The following is an 18,642-nucleotide window of genomic DNA, read 5'->3' on the forward strand; positions in this document are numbered from 1 at the left end:
TTTTCTAATGGTTTCAATGTTTTTATTTCATAGCTAAGGTGTCCTTCTTCAACTCTTTGTCACCAAAGTGAAACTTCATGTGAAAAAGGGAGAAATTAATTCTGCTATTAACACAAATACCCAAGTAGAATTCAAGTGGATTAAGTTGACAGGCATTTATTTCAGGAAAATCTCAAAACTATTTCTACAACCTTCTTGGCTAATGAAAATCACCCTTAAATAGAAAATAAGAATCTCCAGAAACTTTCAAAATTGTCATTCCCCCCACCACCCCTGCTGATAGAAAGTCCTCCTGTGGAATGTGAGTCGAGTTGTTTTGATCATAGTTTAAATAATAGAATAGAAATAATTGTCATTCATGTTCCACGTGAAACCACATGACTTTACTGCTTTGAGAAAAAAAACTAATTTAAGAGAAACTTTAAAGGTTTTCAAGAAGCCTGCTACTATTTGCCAATAGGATTTAAACCACATATTAATTAAATATTTGCAGTCATCCTAATGGACTATTTCCAGCTTACAGATGCCAACATCATTGATGCTCTCATACATTTAGGAAACAGGGTACCATTTCCTATAAATCTGTATAAGGTATTCTCCAGCCTATGCACCTCTCATTGCCACTAAGGAATCTTAAAGGGGCTTTCAAGACATACAGAGCTTGGTTAAGTTTTAATATAAGCTGGGGGAAAAATCATCTGCTAGTATCCTAAAGAGTAGCATTTCCGAAACACAGAAAGAAATATGGCTTTGTGGGGTTCCACCAAGGAAGGGACCTGGTCCTGCCATTGGCTACTATGCACACAGCACATGTATTACGTCAAAAAGATCTAAAATATAAAGGATCCCACCTAGCATAATAGGAATGATAGGTTGGATGGATGATGGGGGGGCTAGTATAATAGGAATGATAGGTTGGATGGATGATGGGGAGACGTAGACGTTCTTTCTGTTGGCAGAGGTGGATAGGGCAAGTTGCTTAGGCAAAGAATGACAAATGGGAAGGGGGCTGAAAGTCAGTGGTAACTGCAGCCATTGTGACAGAACAAGGAATTAGGTCAGCAGTGGGGTGACAGGGAACAGGCAGGCTGCCAGCCGAGCAGCGAGCAGCACAGAGACAGAATTGAAAGCCCTTCTCCGAAGAGGTGGCCCAAGAGGGGTCTGCATTTCCATATTCGGGAACCCAGGAAATATCTGCTCTGTTAGGGGAGAGTGCAAGGAATGGGAGCGACATTGAAAGGGGCCACCGTGCCAGCCTAAAGGTTCCCCGGATACTATGAGAAAAGAGACACTGTTATCGTGAGGAATTTAGGTGAATCTACTCGTAGAGCACTCACCACACGGCATTGGTAATAACAGCCATACAGCACTGCCCTTACAGGTAACTTACTCCTCATGGCAGTCTTGGGCACATACAAATGGGGACGTTGAGGGATGAGGAGGTCAAGTAACAGACATACCTCTAGAAAGGTAATGAGACAGGGTATGAGTGCCTACACCAAAGCTAAGTCAGCAATATCTAGGGAATGTGGGGCTTCACTACCTGGGGCTCACATCTGTCCAGCAAGTGTCTAGCATGACAGACACTCCATGAATATTGGTTGGCTGAATGTTATGCTCATAACAAAAGTATATTTTTCTCAGAACACCCTCACAACTTGATACCCCAGAAACCATCCACTCAGATCCTTCTAAAGAATCCCCTGTGGAATGAATTGAACAGGAGATTTTCCTTGTTCAGTTTTTCTCTATAATGCAAACCTCAGAAAGCGCAAAGGCACTTTGTCATGTTTGCCCATTCCATATCTTCAAAACACATGGAACCAGATTTAATGTTCTTAAGATGTGGGGATTTTTTAACCCAGTATTTATCAGTTAGTGGGTGTTCAGTAACTAAATAAATGACAGGAAGATTGTTTTGCTGACACCAAATGGGAAAGCATGTTACTGAAGTCAGAGTCCAGGCAACAGGTCCCAGAGGATTTCCTAGGATGGAGTAGACTTTCCCCAACAGCCACCCTGCCTTTCTCTGTAAGATAAACACATTTTTAAGATTACTTGGGTACCATTAAAGTGGTAGTAGGAAGGATAAGTAACTTGTCAAATGCTTATTATTTGAAAAGTACCTTCTGTACCAACTGAGATAAATGACTCTTAATTTCTGACTGCAAAAATAAATAAAAATATTGGAAGGACTTGACCATGATCACACGTTTTAAAAAGAAAAAGAAGAAAAGCAGGAACTGAGTCTAACTGCCTGACTCAGAAGCAAACACAGCAGAAAGCCAATAGCCAAGGGGCGGCACTCATTGATTGTGGTGGTGCTGCTGCTGCCGCCGCCGCCACTGTTTTGCAGGGCCAGCCAGTTCATCATTTGTATTATGTTGGGTGTACTTCCATTTTTCTTGACATAATTCACGTCAAGAGTCTTGAGGTTCTCTGGGCCCAGGGCGTATTGTAATAGTAAAGGAATGTTTTATTGCTATTTCCTGACCTCCATCTTGTTGGTGACTCAAGCAGGTCTGTCCTTGAACAGAATATGCTGGTCTGATCTGAGGTGTGTGTTCAGAGGCATGCTGACACTTTAGAGATACTTAAAGCAAAGCCTGCCCCTGTGGGAAAGAATATCAATGGGCTTTGGAATCTGCCCCGTCCATTCTGTTGTTTACCGACTGTAGGCATAAGTGGAAAGCTACAGTTTTCTTCTTGGCTGACTCTTCTAATTTCATCACATCTAATAAAAAGTAACTGGAGAACCAGCATCTTGCTTAGATCATCTACACTATGCTAGAATACAGTAATTTGAGTAGTTCCCATCTAGAATTTTTTCTACTGTCATTGTGTAGCAGCATCCATATTGTTCTTAGCATCTTTGTGTTCCTGAAACCCAATTCAGTTCTTTCCTACCTAGAGGCATGTTCATGGGTGTTATCTCAGTCAAAATTCTTCTCTAGTCTTTGCAGAGACAGCCCCTTCTCACAGTAGAGGGTTGAACTTAAATGTGTCCTCCTCAAAGAGATCCTCTCTGACCACCCAAATCAATGTGGTCGCTTGAACACCACCTCCCAACATTTTAATTCCGTGCCTGGCATTTGCAGCCCTACAGTGTTGAGCTGTGTGTCCCACAGTGAACAGGAAGACTGAGTGGTTATCTCTTTGCAGTGGTATCTCCAGGTTGTAAAACATAGCCTGACACATGGAGGTGATAACCTGATATTGCATGAACGAAAAAAAAAAAACAAAAACAAAAACGATGGTATGAAGACCATGTCCTACACTTTCAACTAGCCTCAGCGATATAATTAATGAAGCAAGATGTCATGTAGAAGATAAAATGCTTTTACCATATAGCATACATAGTCTGGAAAGTCAATTTGAGGTGTTAATATTGTTTTCATATAAGAGTCTAAGATTATGGAATCTGGGCTAAAACACGTAAAGTACATAAAACATAAAATACCATCTGAACCATTTCTGCACACATGGCATCTACCCAATGAGCAATTTGTGATTTTACTTCCAAACTGCAACACAATTTCCAGATTTGAGTTTTGCTTTGAAGTTTAGAAAGCTATGAACAATGTTTGATCTCTCACTTCAGTATTTTTTCCAAAGGCACTTTATAATCTAGCAGTAAAGGAGGACTAACTATAAAGTATCCAATCAGAGACCCAAAAAGCCTAGCAAACCTTCAAAGGTAATCTTTATTGGTACACTTTTTCCACTACTAAGTGTTTCCAACTTCTATCCACCTTCACTGAGTTGCTATGAAGTTTTAATGAAGTCACGTTCATTAAGCTCTTTGATATTCTAAGTAAGGTAAAAATACAATCTTTTTTTTTAGTCTTCTGATGCCTGCTGATAGAATTAAAAAGCAATAATATCTCAACCACTTCAAAAAGAATTGGGTTCCCTACTGATTAGAACTCAGAACTTACCATACTTTTTGGTAAATAGGACCACTGATAGCATAGTGGGCAAAATTAAATGCCAGAGAAAACTCACCACTTGTTTAACATAAATGAGGATCCATTAACCTAATTGGGTTGAGATTCTCAGAAGGACTGAAACTGTCTAAAGAAGCAGACATATAGTAAGATCAAAGTTACCAGTCAGTCAATGATCTGATTCTACCCTGAAGGTCCATTCGTTATGAATGGGCACTTGACTTGCTGTTCATCCGTTACGTTTTATTCATTATCATTATCTGTAAAGCAGTAATCTTTATAAAAATGATATTTCTTTAATCTGGATGTTTGTCTCAGACATAAACTAAACATCATTATAGACAGGTGAGTGTCTGCCAGTGTTACGAAGTTGTAGTTGTGTGTGTGTGTGTGTGTGTGTGTGTGTGTGTGTGTAAGACTCTACTATGTAGCATAATGGTGTTAGACACAAAATCATCTTGACAAGGTCATGCTGCAGAGTACTTTAGCTTTCTGGTTGTTCTAGCTTGGGATCTTTACTTTAAAAATACAGAAAAAAATGGAGCATAGATTAATTAAAGCGTTAAATTCTGCCTCCCAAGAACTTTGCCAAGAGACACAGATGCCATTCATTGAACCACAAAGCTCCTCTTGCTTAGCAAACTTTCCATCATGCAACCCATGAAGCACATGCTAACTCACCAGGTCCTGGTTCAGTATTCCCAAGCTGCAGGGTGTGGCATGTAAAGAATAGAGCACAAAATAAATAGATTTGAAAGCAGAAGTGAAAAAAGACCACTTTAGCAAGGCCAATAACTACGAGATATAAAATTAATGTGTAACATAATCTTTAAAAGATCGAACTTGAGACATCTGATGCTGAAGTCTTGTCACTGGGTGCCTGTTTAAGTGTTCTGGGCTAGTGCTGGTTTGTAACTGGGCTCTCTCCATGGTGCAAATTAAGCAACTCTTCTGCTATCCAGAATAACTTACTCAAACCTCTCCCTTCTCTCTTTGTTTTCCAAATAAAAAAAAATGTTTGGCTTTAATTTTCAACTTCTTATCAATCCATATGCATAATAGAGCACCATAGCAATTCTTCATTATACTAATGGGGGAAAAATTAACTTGACATCAAGCCTAATTGAGTAAAACCTCACTAATTTTTTCTAAATAGGGATAAGTCTTGCTTGATTAGTGGAAGCAATTTAGTATAGAACATGTTTAGATAAATGCTCTCATACTGATTTCAGAACTTACACTAACAAACGAGGCTACAGCAGCAGGCACAGCTATGAGTAGACCCTTAAGAAAACCCGCCACCATCTACAGGTAAGTAATACGGCCTATCCGTTACACAAGAGCAATTTCTTCAGATTGGCTTTTTTTTTCAGTTATTAAAAATTAACTTAAACTTTAGAATCATGTGGGGGAAACCTCAAAGACAGTTTTTATAGATATTGCCAAGATAGTCTATAGCCCAGCCTATAACCCAAAGGATCAAGCTGTAATTAACTGATGAGCCACCTGGCTGGTAGAATCAAAATGAAGAAGGATTCACTCTGCAGGCCAGCCTCCGCTCACCGCCAGCTCCGTTCCTAAGGCTCTTCTGTAATCAGACCTGGTTAGAACAACGCTCCCATTAGGAAGCTGTGTGGAGCATGGGGAACAGGGAACTGGGATGCGAGACACCAGGAGACCTCACTGAGGTGCCCAAGATGCTTCTAACAGACAGAATTTGGCTGGGTGCTGCTCAGCGCTGTTGCAAAAGTAACAAAACAGTGATGACTATGAAGAGTTTCTACTTGTTTATCCCGTAAGAAGTGGTCAGCCCTGAAATCATATACATATAAGCAGCAATGAACTGACTCAGAAGGTGATATCTATATACTTATGTGTTTTGTATAAAATACTGCATATTGAATTTATATATGTGTATTATATATTATGCATATAAATAATACATATAATATATATATATAATCAAAGAAAAAGAGCATCAATTTCAGAGTGGGTGAAGAAGGGATTTGGGAAGGGTTAAAGGGAAACATGATGTAATCATATTTTAATTTAAAAAGATTTTAAGGCAAATAAATTCAGCTCTGAGTTTTCTTCTCTCTGAATCCTGGCATTGGGCTTCCATGTTAACCAGTTCTTAGCATAGACACCTATGGGAAATGAACTGACTTCAAATTATATGATTTTATAGAGTACATAGAGACAGTGTGGCTCATTCCTGAAATACCAGGACTTGGGGCGTGAAAGCAGGACAACCTTGAGCTTCTGAGTCGCCCGGAGAGACCCAGACTCAAAACATAATGTCGTAATTTTAAAAATAGTAAACACTTTATATGTGGAAGACTACATGAGTGGAACTAACAAGATGATTTTTAAAGAAATGAACTGGTTGATGATATATCCATTTGAGTCACATTACTTCTCAGCCAGAGCAGCCAGGTGGTCCTTACCGATGGTAACTGGAGACTTTTCTTTGGGAAAGTCAGACCCAAGAGCCTTGTTCCCAGGCAAAGCAAACAAGGAGGAAACCGAAGCTCGGGCTGCAGACAAATAAGTAGTCAGCACTCCAGCCTCTCACCTTCCAGACCAAAAGGAAGCAAAAATGATCCGCTGCCGACCACCCACCCAAAAAAGACTGAGAAGCAAGGCCCAAATATTCTCATATAGACCTTCCAGTTCCAGATCAATGGGGGTGGGGGAGGGTTCTGAGATTTCAGATCCCTGTAACATTTGTAACACTTTGTGTATGTTACATACCGAAGGGCAGAGTGCTCCATCCCTCTGACACATTACCAGGACTCATTAGATACTCGTAAATACTTACTGGGTGACTTAATGTGTTTAAGTCTGTGAGACTCTCACCGAGATCCAAGCATCTCAAAACCACTTGTTTTTTACAGGGCATCACTGCTGCTGAAGGCCGGCTCCCTGATATCCCCTACTTTGCGGATAAATTCCACTTCACTGTACCGCAGCTTTAAACATAACATGTACAGTAATCAACTTCTGCAAATGGCAGAGTAATTTTTTTCTCTTATTATAAAGTAAGTAGGAGACGGGTTGCAGATTACAGGAGGAATGAGCTAGATGGTCCCTCTAGTGGCCTGGAATCACTGATACATGCCACCAAGGATGCAGTATTCCCAGGGAATCAAGATCTCGTAGCAGAGTCCCAAACTGTGTGTCATAGAGGAAGAAATGTTCCACATACAGAGGTTGGTGTGACCCCTCCGTACCACAAGAAAGAACAAAGCAACCTCGAGGGTAGAATGTGTCACATTATCTAGAGACAACTGAGTAACTGGATGTGCATTCACGTGCACATCCCCACGTCACAAAGACTGCTATGTTTCTCATTCACTAGGTGCAAAGAAACCTCAAAACTGTCAACTACCTTCTAACGTCTTACTATGATAAATATGTGTTTTGATGATAAAGTATTTTTAATTGTCTAAAGCTGTTGGTTTTATATGATGGATCACAGACAAAATTCCAGAGACTACTAACTTTAAACAGCCTTGTCTACTGATTATTCTGTGACGAGCCACAACGGTTTGGATGAATTAAAAAAAAACCACATTCCTTACACATACATTTTAATTATTTCATAATATTTCTTTCATTCTTCTTATACTTCAGAAAATCAAGAATCGTGCTATTAAAATCTAGATTACTATATAATTTATGTCCTATCAATAATTTGAACAACATTTCTTAACTCATAATTTTGATAGTTTCTTAATATTTTCAATTTTGGAAAAAAACTGGAACATCAGCATCTGATGTTGTCGATTGGATTCCTGAACCCACACTTGGATTCAAACAAACTGGTTTTGTTTAAAACACTTTTTATTATATATTTAAGCTAGAAACAAGCTTGCTTTCCATGTCAGTCCCAGTTCCCTCTCTCTCCCCTCCACGCCCACTCCCCCTCACCAGTCCCCCCAGCCTCCCACCCAATCCCCACTCCATTCCCCAGGGAGGGTAAGGCACTCCATGGGGGATCTCTAGAGTCTGTCATTTCATTCCGGGGAGGGCCCAGGCCCTCCCCCAAGTGTCCAGATTGAGAGAGCATCCCTCGTTGTGGGATGGGCACCCAAAGTCCATTTGTGAGCCAGGGATATAAACTGATCTACAACTCAAAGTCCCATAGATTGCCTAGGTCTCCTCACTGACACCACATTCAGGGGGTCTGGATCAGTCCCATACTGGCCTCTCAGACATCAGTCTGGGGTCCAAGATCTCCCCTAAACATAGTAAAAGTTATATACAGCAAACCAAAAGCCAACATCAAACTAAATGGAGAGAAACTCAAAACAATTCCTCTAAAATCAGGAACAATACAAGGCTGTCCACTCTCTCCATATTCTTCAATATTGTACTTGAAGTTCTAGCCAGAACAATAAGACAACAAAAGGAGATCAAGGGGATACAAATTGGAAAGTAAGAGGTCAGACTTTCATTATTTGCAGATGATATGATAGTTTACATAAGTAACCCAAAAAACCCTACCAGGGAACTCCTACAGCTGATAAATACCTTCAGCAAACTGGCAGGATACAAGATCAACTCGACAAACTAAATGTTTTAAATACTGTGATCTATCATTTCGATGAAATCATCTGTATGATGGGGGAAGTCCTTCTGTGTATATGTTGATGAATAAAAGCACTGTTGGCCAATAGGAAAGCAAGATAGGTGGGACTAGGAGTTGCAGAGGATTCTGGGAAATGTAGTGAAGAGAGTCATCACCATGTGATCCTGGGAAAGAAAGGACAGGTCAGGATGCCATCCTTGGAAAGATAAATCTTTATAGAAATATATATTAGTAATTATGGGTTAATAATTAAATCAGAGGTAGCCATTAAGAAACCATAGCAAACGGCCAACAACTTCATAATTAATATAGTGTTTCGTGTGTTATTTGGGTGCTAAAAGAGCAACAAGACCCAAGTGGCTAGCAGGAAGACTACATGTTACATCTATAGTAAATTGTTATTATAATATTAATCATCTTAAAACACCTGTTTATTAGGAATACTATAGTTTACCTCACAGCACCTGCTGCCTTGTGAAGTAAACCAGGCCTTCAACTTTGCTCCTTAAATTCTATTTATATTTCTATATAATCTAAAGAATACTGGAAATAGCAATATGCTAGCCAGTTTGTTTAAGCCTTTATTCTTCCATGACTATTCCTTCAACAAAATGTTCACAAAACAATTCCTACAAGAAACCAATGTCTGTGACAAGCAGGGTGGCACACGCCTTTAATATTAGTAACTCGAAGGCAGAGGCAGGGGGATCTCCAGGTTGAAGGCCAAACTGATCTATAGAGCAAGCTCCAGGACAGCCAGAGCTACATAGGAAAAAAAACCTTGTCTCAAAAACAGAAAAGAAGGAAGTGGAAGAAAGAGAGGGAGAGAAAGGAAGGAAGGAAGGAAGGAAGGAAGGAAGGAAGGAAGGAAGGAAGGAAGGAAGGAAGGAAGAGAGAGAAGGGAGAAAGGAAGGAAGGAAGGAAGGAAGGAAGGAAGGAAGGAAGGAAGGAAGGAAGGAGAGAGAAGGGAGGAAGGAAGGAAGGAAGGAAGGAAGGAAGAAAGGAAGGTTGGTCAGTACTATTTGTGCAGTTCATGTCAGAACTTGATACATAGGTATTATCCAGGGCCATATCTTCTCTTCCCTCTTCCCCAGATGTGCAGTTCCTGGAAGTATGCTCTAGATAGAATTCTAGCCTTATTCTCTCCTGTCCATTGACACATTGCTCATGTGGTTAGAAATTGCAGTCTTTTCTATTCCAAAACTGGAGGAATCATGTCCCAGGTGTACCATGCTAACACCCTCATACATTAAAGTTCGAGTACCCTCTTGGAAGACACGTCTGACTACTTTATACACTATCAGAACACTCTCTTCTTGGGCACCTTCATGACTGGCTCTCCCCCTTACCTAATCCTCTGCCTTGAGGGACTCTTTCCTGATGGCTCTGTCCAAAGAAGCTCCCACATGTCAATCACCAGGTTTTGCTTTCATCACAGCACGTACAGCTTTCTCGTAGCTTCTTGTTTCACTCTTTGCTACTATTCCCACCACATAAACTAAAAGGCGGGAGAATGTGTTTGCCTCTCAGACCCCTGTGCCTATGGCACTGAGCAAGGACTCAGTAAATATTCATTGGAAAAATGAATGAAAACCTGTACAAGTCCCATACAAATAGTCTTTTGATCAATACATTTAGACCATGTAAAGCATGGTGCTTATATTTACTGGAAACATCCTCAGGCAGAGCTAATTCTAAAGCAAGAGTCTTAATACCTTAATTAACCCAAGCATTTGAACAGCTTAATTTGTTAAAAGGGAAATGTTTGGCAGCACAGAGAGATGGCTCAGCAGGTAAGGGTTCTTGCCATCAGCCCGATGACCTGAGCTAAACTCTCAGAACCTGCTAGGGGGATACTGGGAAAAAGAAGGGCTGAGTCTTGGGAGTCACCAACCAGACTCAGAGGAAGCAGGACGTGTAGAAAATGAGGTAACAAGCCATGAGCCATGCTGCATCAAGTAAAGGAACAGAAGTGGGTTGATTTGAAATGTAGAGCTACAGAGTTAAGGGTTGGGAAAAGATTTTCCAATCAAATGGTCCCAAGAAACAAGCAGGGGTACCAATTCTAATATCTAACAAACTAGGCTTTAAACTGAAATCAATCAAAAGAGATGAAGGTCATTACATACTCATCACAGGAAAAATCCACCAAGATGAAGTCTCGATTCTGAACATCTATGCCCCAAATACAAAGCCATCCACATTCATAAAAGAAACATTACTAAAACTCAAACCACACATAAAACCTCACACACTAATAGTGGGAGACTTCAACACCCCACTGTCACCACTAGACAGGACTACAAGACAGAAACCTAACAATGAAACAAAGGAACTAATAGAGGTTATGACCCAATTGGGTTTGACAGACATCTATAGAACAATCCATCCAAACACAAAAGAATACACCTTCTTCTCAGCGCCACATACTTGGCAATATAGCAAACCTCAACAGGTACAAAAAAGTTGGAATAACTCCATGTATCTTATCAGACCACCATGCTTTAAGTTAGAGTTCAACAACAACACAAACTGAAGGATACCTACAAACTCATGGAAATTGAATATTGCGCTATTGCTCCATGCCTGGATCAAAGGAGAAATAAAAAAAATTAAAGACTTACTAGAATTCAATGAGAATGAAGACACAACATATCCAAACTTATGGGACACTTTGAAAGCAGTGCTAAGTGGAAAGTTCATAGCACTAAGTGCCCACATGAAGAAACTGGAGAATAGTTACACTACAGAACTAACAGCACAGCTGAAAGCTCTAGAACACAAAGAAGCAAACTCACCCAGGAGGAGTAGACGCCAGGAAATAATCAAATTGAGGGCTGAAATCAATAAAGCAGAAACTAGGAAAACAATACAAAGAATCAATGTAACAAAGAGATGGCTCTTTGAGAAAATCAAAAAGATAGACAAACCTTATCCAAACTCACCAAACGGCAGAATATGAACATGCAAATTAACAAAATCAAAAATGAAAGGGGGGGACATAATAACAGATACTGAGGAAATTCAGAGAATCATCAGGTCATACTTTGAAAACCCATACTCCACAAAATTCAAAAATTTAAAGGAAGTGGACAACTTCCTGGATAGATATCACCTGCCAAAATTAAATCAAGAACAGGTAAGCATTTTAAATAGACGGATAACACCTAAGGAAATAGAAGTCATCAAAAGTCTCCCAAACAAAAAAGCCCAGGGCCACATGGCTTCAGTGCAGAATTCTACCAGAAATTCAAAGAACAGCTTATACCACTTCTCCTCAAAGTATTCCATGCAATAGAAGCAGAGGGTCTTTGCCAAACTCTTTTTACGAGGCTTCAATAAAATTGATACCCAAGCCACACAAAGACACAACTGAGAAAGAGAACTTCAGACCAATTTTCCTCATGAACATTGATGCAAAAATACTCAATAAAATACTGGCAAATCGGATCCAAGAACACATCAGAAAACTCATCCACCATGATCCGTTAGGCTTCATTCCAGGGATGCAGGGTTGATTCAACATACGAAAATCTATCAATGTAATCCACCATATAAACAAGCTGAGGAACAAAAATCACATGATCATCTCACTAGATGCTGAAAAAGCCTTTGACAAAATCCAACACCCTTGCATGTTAAAGGTCTTGGAGAGATCTGGGATAACAGGAACATACCTAAACATGATAAAAGCTATATACAGCAAACCAACAGCCAACATCAAACTAAATGGACAGAAACTCAAGGAGATTCCCCTAAAATCAAGAACAAGACAAGGTTGTCCCCTCTCCCCATACCTCTTCAATATTGTACCCTAAGTTCTAGCTATAACAATAAGACAACAAAAGATCAAGGGGATACAAATTGGAAAGGAACAGGTCAAACTTTCACTATTTTCAGATGATATGATAGTTTACATTAGTGACCCAAATAACTCTACCAGGGAACTCTTACAACTGATTAACACCTTCAGCAAAGTGGCAGGATACAAGATCAACTCAAGAAAATCAACAGCCCTACTATATACAAAAGATAAAAGGGCTGAGAAAGAAATCAGAGAAACATCAGCCTTTACACTTGCCACACACAAGTTAAAATACCTTGGGGTAAGACCAACCAAACAAGTGAAAGGCCTGTATCGCAAGAACTTTGAGTCTTTAAAGGAAGAAATTAAAGAAGACACCAGAAAATGGAAAGATCTCCCATGCTCTTGGATAGATAGGATCAATGTAGTAAAAATGGCAATCCTGCCAAAAGCAATCTACAGACTCAATGCAATCCCCATCAAAATCCCAGCACAATTCTTCACAGACCTCGAAAGAACAATTACCAACTGTATATGCCAAAACAAAAGACCCAGGATAGCCAAGACAACCCTGCTCAACAAAGCAACATCTGGAGGCATCACCGTTCCTGACTTCAAGCTCTATTATAGAGCTGTAGTTCTGAAAACAGCTTGGTATTGGCACAAAAATAGACAGGTAGACAAGTGGAATCAAATTGAACACTCTGAGAATAATCCACAAAGCTATGAACAGCTGGTTTTCAACAAAGAAGCTAAACTTATACAATGGGAAAGGATAGCATCTTCAACAAATGGTGCTGGCATAAATGGATGCTGGCATGTAAAAGACTGTAGATAGATCCATATCTATTGCCATGCACAAAACTTAAGTCCAAATGGATCAAAGATCTCAACATAAATCCAGCCACCCTGAACCTCTTAGAAGAGAAAGTGGGAGGTACCCTTGAATGAATTGGTACAGGAGACTCCTTCCTGAATGTAACACCAGTAGTACAAACACTGAGATCGGCAATTAATAAATGGGACCTCCTGAAACTGAGTAGCTTCTGTAAGGCAAAGGACATAGCAAGACAAAAAGGCAACCTACAGATTGGGAAAAGATATTCACTAACTAACCCCACATCTGATAGAGGGCTGATCTTCAAAATTTACAAAGAACTCAAGAAGCTATTCTCTAAAACACCAAAGGGCCCAATTAAAAAGTGGGGGACTGAATTAAATAGAGATTTCTCAATAGAGGAGACTAAAATGACTGAGAGACACTTGAGAAAGTGCTCAACATCCTTAGCCATTATGGAAATGCAAATCAAAACAACCCTGAGATATCATCTTACTCCTGTCAGAATGTCTAAAATCAAAAACACCAATGACAGCTTATACTGGAAAGGATTGGAGAAAGGGGAACACTCGGTCCATTGCTGGTGGGAGTGCAAACTTGTACACTTTGGAAATCAGTATGGAGATTCCTCGGGAAAATGGGAATCAGTCTACCACACGACCCAGCAATTCTACTCTTAGGCGTATACCCAAAAGATGCACATTCATACAACAAGGATGTCTGTTCCACTATGTTCATAGCAGCATTATTTGTAATAGCTAGATCCTGGAAGCAACCTAGATGCCCCACAACTGAAGAGTAGATAGAGAAAATGTGGTGCATTTACACAATGGAGTACTACTCAGCGGAAAAAAACAACTGAATCTTGAAATTTGCAGGCAAATAAATGGTACTAGAAGAAACCATTCTGAGTGAGATAACCCAGTTACAAAAAGGCAAACATGGCATGTACTCACTCATATATGGATTTTAGACATGGATCAGGGGAGTCTCAGCCTACAATCCCAGAGCCAGTGAGTCTGGGAAACAGAGAAGTGGAAAGAGGCAAGATCTCCTGAGCAGAAATGGGGGGAAAAGAGAGGGAACCAGGAAAAAGAGAGAAGGATAAGAGGAGGGTAGAAGAAGACATGGATGAGCAGGAAGGTTGAGTCGGGGTAAGAATAGAGGAGACCAGGATGAGAGATACCATAATAGTTGGAGTCATTATAGCTTTGAGGAGAGAGCTGACAATAGTGAGATTCCCAAAGATGTACAAGGATAACACCAACTGGAAAACTAAGTAATAGAGGAGAGACTACATTAATAGCCCCACCTGATGATAAGGTTGGTGACTACCTTATGTGACATCCTAGAACCTTCATCCTGTGAATGATGGAAGCAGAGACGATACTCACAACTAAACACTGAACTGACCCCCCCTGGAACCCAGGAACAGAGATGGAGGAATGATGAGCAAGGCGGTCAAGACCATGCTGGTGAAACCCACAAAGACAGCTGACTGGACAAGAGGTCGCTCTTGAACCCCAGACTAAGAGGCCAACAGGGGACTGATCCAGACTCCATGAATGTAGTGTCAGTGAGGAGGCCTCAGAAGTCTCTGGGTTTTTGGGTAGTAGACTAATGTTCACTATGGCATACAAATGAACTTTGGGAGCCCATTCCACATGGAGGGATGCTCTCTCAGCCTGGACACATGGGGAAGGGCATAGGTCCTGCCCTGGATGAAATGACAGACTCTGGATATCCCCCCAAGGAGGGCCTTACCCTCCCTGGAGAATGATGTGGGGATTGGGCTGGGGGTGGGGGGTGGGGTGGGGCTGGTGGAGGGAGAAGGGGGGAGCCGGGATTGACATTTGAAGCATGCATGTTTCTAATTTAAATTAAAGACATACATAAAATAAAAAAGAAATGTAAGAGCTAGTTAGTAACAAGCCTAAGCTATCAGTCAAGCATTTATAATTAATAATAAGTATCTGTCTGGTTATTTGCGAGTGGCTGGTGGGACAGAGCTGTCCAGGTATCCCTATAAAAAAAAAACTCTACCAAAAGAACCTACATGGTGGAAGAAGAGAATCAACTCCCACAGCTTGTTCTCTGTTAATGTGGTCACTAGCCCTTTAAAAATAGTTTTAAAATTCTTTATTATCCATGCTTCATTTGACAGAACTAGAAGATTCCGATAGAAACCCTGCTCAAGTCTGGACCAGGGTCTCCCTACTGCTGCATGGAAGGGTGGCCCTGCCTGACCTGGTCTGGCTCATTCCAGGGGACACAGAAAAATCGTCCTCAGGGTAAGAATTCAAATCAGACTTCAAATTTCTCGGCAGCGTGTCACCTCTGCCGGCTGATACCTAAAAAGGTTTTCGTGGGGCTTGGTGGGCTTTGCGGTGCTGAGGATTAAGCTCAGCCTGCCCAGAATGATAAGGCACTGCAGCGCTGACGTACCTCCATAGGCCTCTTGCTTCATTTTTTTGTTTTGAGATGAGATTTCACAAAGTTAACCAAACTGACCTTGAACTCGCTGGAGTCCAGACTGGCCTTGACCTTGCAATTTTCCTACCTAAGCCTCTTAAGAGTTGAGATTATAGACCTATGTCTCCATGTCTGGCTTAAAAGAGTCATTAATCGGTGTTTAAGTTGGCAGCACAGTTGACTGGTTCTTCTGGAATTTTCATCAAAGTCCAGCCATGATTTCACAAGGATTCATTACTTGCCAAAGCCTGAATAAAGCAGCTAGAATTTAGACACACGGTGGAAGCAAGGTTTTCACTATTTTCTGTGTCCCCTTTATTGTGCCCTGCATGATCATGCGCTCAGAAAACAATATTCTTGAGCTAATTCATCTCTCTCCTCATAGTAAAGTATGTGCTAAATGAAGAGTTAATGTTTTCATCTTGGTTCTAGCATTGTAGAGAAGGAAGAGGCCCCCAAACACTTTAGAATCTAGCATCAAATAGCCCAGTGCAACCCGAGCTTCAAGTGTCAGAAGCTGAATAACATCTTGGCTTGAGTAACATCTCTAAGTCAGTATCCTAACTATAACTCTGCTTAACCCTAGTTTATGGGGATCGAATAAGGTAAGCCATTGACTGTTCTAATGGAGACTCGGAGCACTTAAAAACATTCACTTTAACTATTACAAGAAGTTACCTATTTGGACATTAGCATGTTCTCTGGTAAATCTTAATTAAAATCATCATTCATTCCACTACCTAAGATAATTTCCTGTTAGTTTAATAGTAACACAAAGCTGCTTCAAACATACTTGAGAATTTCCTATCATCGGGTATGTGAAGAATATGACCAACCATGTTTTCATTCCTGATTTTTTTCTTAACAACCTCTTTCAAATATTTCTTTTCCGGTTTTTATTTCTTTTTCTTGGTTGTTTTCCCTTCTCATCTCAGTTGCTCACTCTTCTCTTCTGCTTGACTTCGTGGCTTGTAGATCTGCACTTACTGGGTGAGTCACACTGAAGATTTACCCTCTCCATCTGCCAGATGATAATTACAGTGCACACCAGTGGGACTGTCCTCCCAGGACCCCTGGTTAATTATCGGTCTACTCCATCTGTATTCTATATTGGGTTGGTTAGCATCTCCAAGACCTAGAATCCTAATTAAAACAGTATTTGTCCTCTAGTTTATGGGGATGGTAAGATAATTAGTCTACTGTTAAAGGCCCAGACCTGGGGCACTCAATAAAATGTTAACTGTAAGTATGATCTAAAATTTTCTACTTAAATATTTCTATATTCTTGGAAAATCTTAGTTAACAGTACCATTTGTTGTACCACAATAAATAACTTCTTGTTAGTTTAGCGCTGGTGTTCCTTTAAAACCCAACAAGGAGCCTGGCCATCTAGACATTTAGTTTAGCCTAAAGTGACTACCTACCAGGAAGTAGGCCAAGGCAGTGCTTGCAAGGAATTGGGGGTTTAAGAATAAAAGGTCGGACTCATCCTAAATGCTGAAATGATAAAATGTAAGTCTCAGGAGCTGGCAAGGGCTATGTCTCCCACTTGTGGAGACAGTGCAGGGTGAGAGGAAAAAGTGATGCTGAGGAGAAGAGTTGCTGATGGCCTGATGGTTCCAAGGTTCTTGCTGTTCCAGAAGCCTGGATTTCCCACACAAGACACACATTTCTTTCCAATAATGAATCCTTGGGTCGCAGACAATTTGAGTTTGATTTCTATCACTTGAAATAAAAATGGCCAAAATACAGAGAGTAACCTCTACTTTCAGCAGTTGCTACAAAAACCTCTACTTTCAGAAGTTATGAAAAACAGATGAGGTAAAAATCAACAGTTACCTAGCATATTACCTGGCATGTAATGCTTGCTTTAAAAAACGGTAGTCATTAACATTCTTCAGTCAGTGCAAATATAAACTCTAAGTCATTTAGTGAACACAGCTTTCAAAACCTTCAAATCTTCCTGTAATTTCAGAGTCACTCAGCGGGCCCTTTGGATTGGGGTCATGAATGAACTGAAGTGGCGGAAATGTCCTGAGTTAATTTTACCAGAGGGATTGTGTGAGTCTAACTGAAAGGATCTTGTGTGCTTAAACAGCCTTAGAGAACAACGCATTAATCCCTAGGCGGAGAGTCCATGGTTCCTTCAATGTGAGTAATTAAACATCCAGGAGAGCAGAGGGAGTGCAGGCTCATCCCGTGACGGTAGGCGTGTCTAACCCGTATGGATGTGTGAAATACTGACTCGGCTCTACCCACTCCCACCACCACCACCACCGCCGTTATAGTGGAAAGTACCCAGAAGAGAAACACAATCTGTGTAACATACCTGGAGGGACACTACACTGACAGTGTCAAAGTGGATGTGTCCATTAGGCTCTGTGACAGCAGGGTTGGCATAACATGTCACACCATTGATTGCAGGTAGTGGTAACGTTTTGGGTTGATGGGCTTTTTCTTTAGAACCAAAGTCATTATTGCTGAAGTGGGTATGGTCATTCTACATGAGAATAAAATAAGAAGGTTGTAAGAAGAAAGAAGATGACCATGCAGGTAAGAAAATGGTCCATCGTGTTTCATATCTACTCTACAATGCAATCTCTCTAAAGTGCTAATATTTCTTCTTTAAACAGATTCCTATGTACTAGAGTCTGTGGTTGTTTTCTACCTTCTCTGTGTTAGGGAATATATGTGTTCTTATTTGATGAATATAAAGGGGATACAACAATATTTATCCCTAGTGTATGAGTGGTCTTTGGGAGCCCATTCCACATAGAGAGATACTCTCTCAGCCTAGACACACAGGGGAGGTCCTAGGCCCTGCTCCAAATGATATGACAGACTTTGAAGATCCCCTAAGGAAGGCCTCACCTTCCCTGGGGAGCAGAAAGGGGATGGGATAGGGAGTCAGTGGGGGACAGGGGAAGAGGGGAGGGAGAGGGAACTGGGATTGACATGTAAAACAAGATTGTTTATAATTTAAATT

The 18,642-nt window shown here is 40.6% G+C and overlaps 1 protein-coding gene and 1 long non-coding RNA gene across 5 annotated transcripts in view; one reads left to right on the forward strand and one right to left on the reverse strand.

Annotated features, from left to right (window-relative positions):
* Slc39a8 (solute carrier family 39 member 8) overlaps window positions 1-18,642 on the reverse strand; it is a 66,827-nt gene that overhangs the window by 14,324 nt on the left and 33,861 nt on the right. For 3 of the 4 annotated variants that reach the window (XM_021233974.2, XM_021233977.2, XM_021233976.2), the window contains exons 6-7: window positions 17,986-18,156; window positions 6,395-6,484 (exon numbers count right to left, since the gene is read on the reverse strand). In XM_021233974.2, coding sequence (XP_021089633.1) covers window positions 6,395-6,484; window positions 17,986-18,156 — 261 coding nt within the window. The remainder of the gene's footprint in view (window positions 1-6,394; window positions 6,485-17,985; window positions 18,157-18,642) is intronic. The other variant, XM_040751746.1, reaches the window with a different exon arrangement.
* Window positions 1,116-7,641, forward strand: LOC121142319. Its single transcript, XR_005879304.1, has 3 exons — window positions 1,116-1,381; window positions 5,180-5,258; window positions 6,845-7,641. It is a non-coding gene; the product is annotated as an uncharacterized LOC121142319 (long non-coding RNA).

The sequence above is a fragment of the Mesocricetus auratus genome, unplaced genomic scaffold (assembly GCF_017639785.1).
Source record: "Mesocricetus auratus isolate SY011 unplaced genomic scaffold, BCM_Maur_2.0 Super-Scaffold_100009, whole genome shotgun sequence".
Taxonomy (NCBI): Eukaryota; Metazoa; Chordata; class Mammalia; order Rodentia; family Cricetidae; genus Mesocricetus; species Mesocricetus auratus.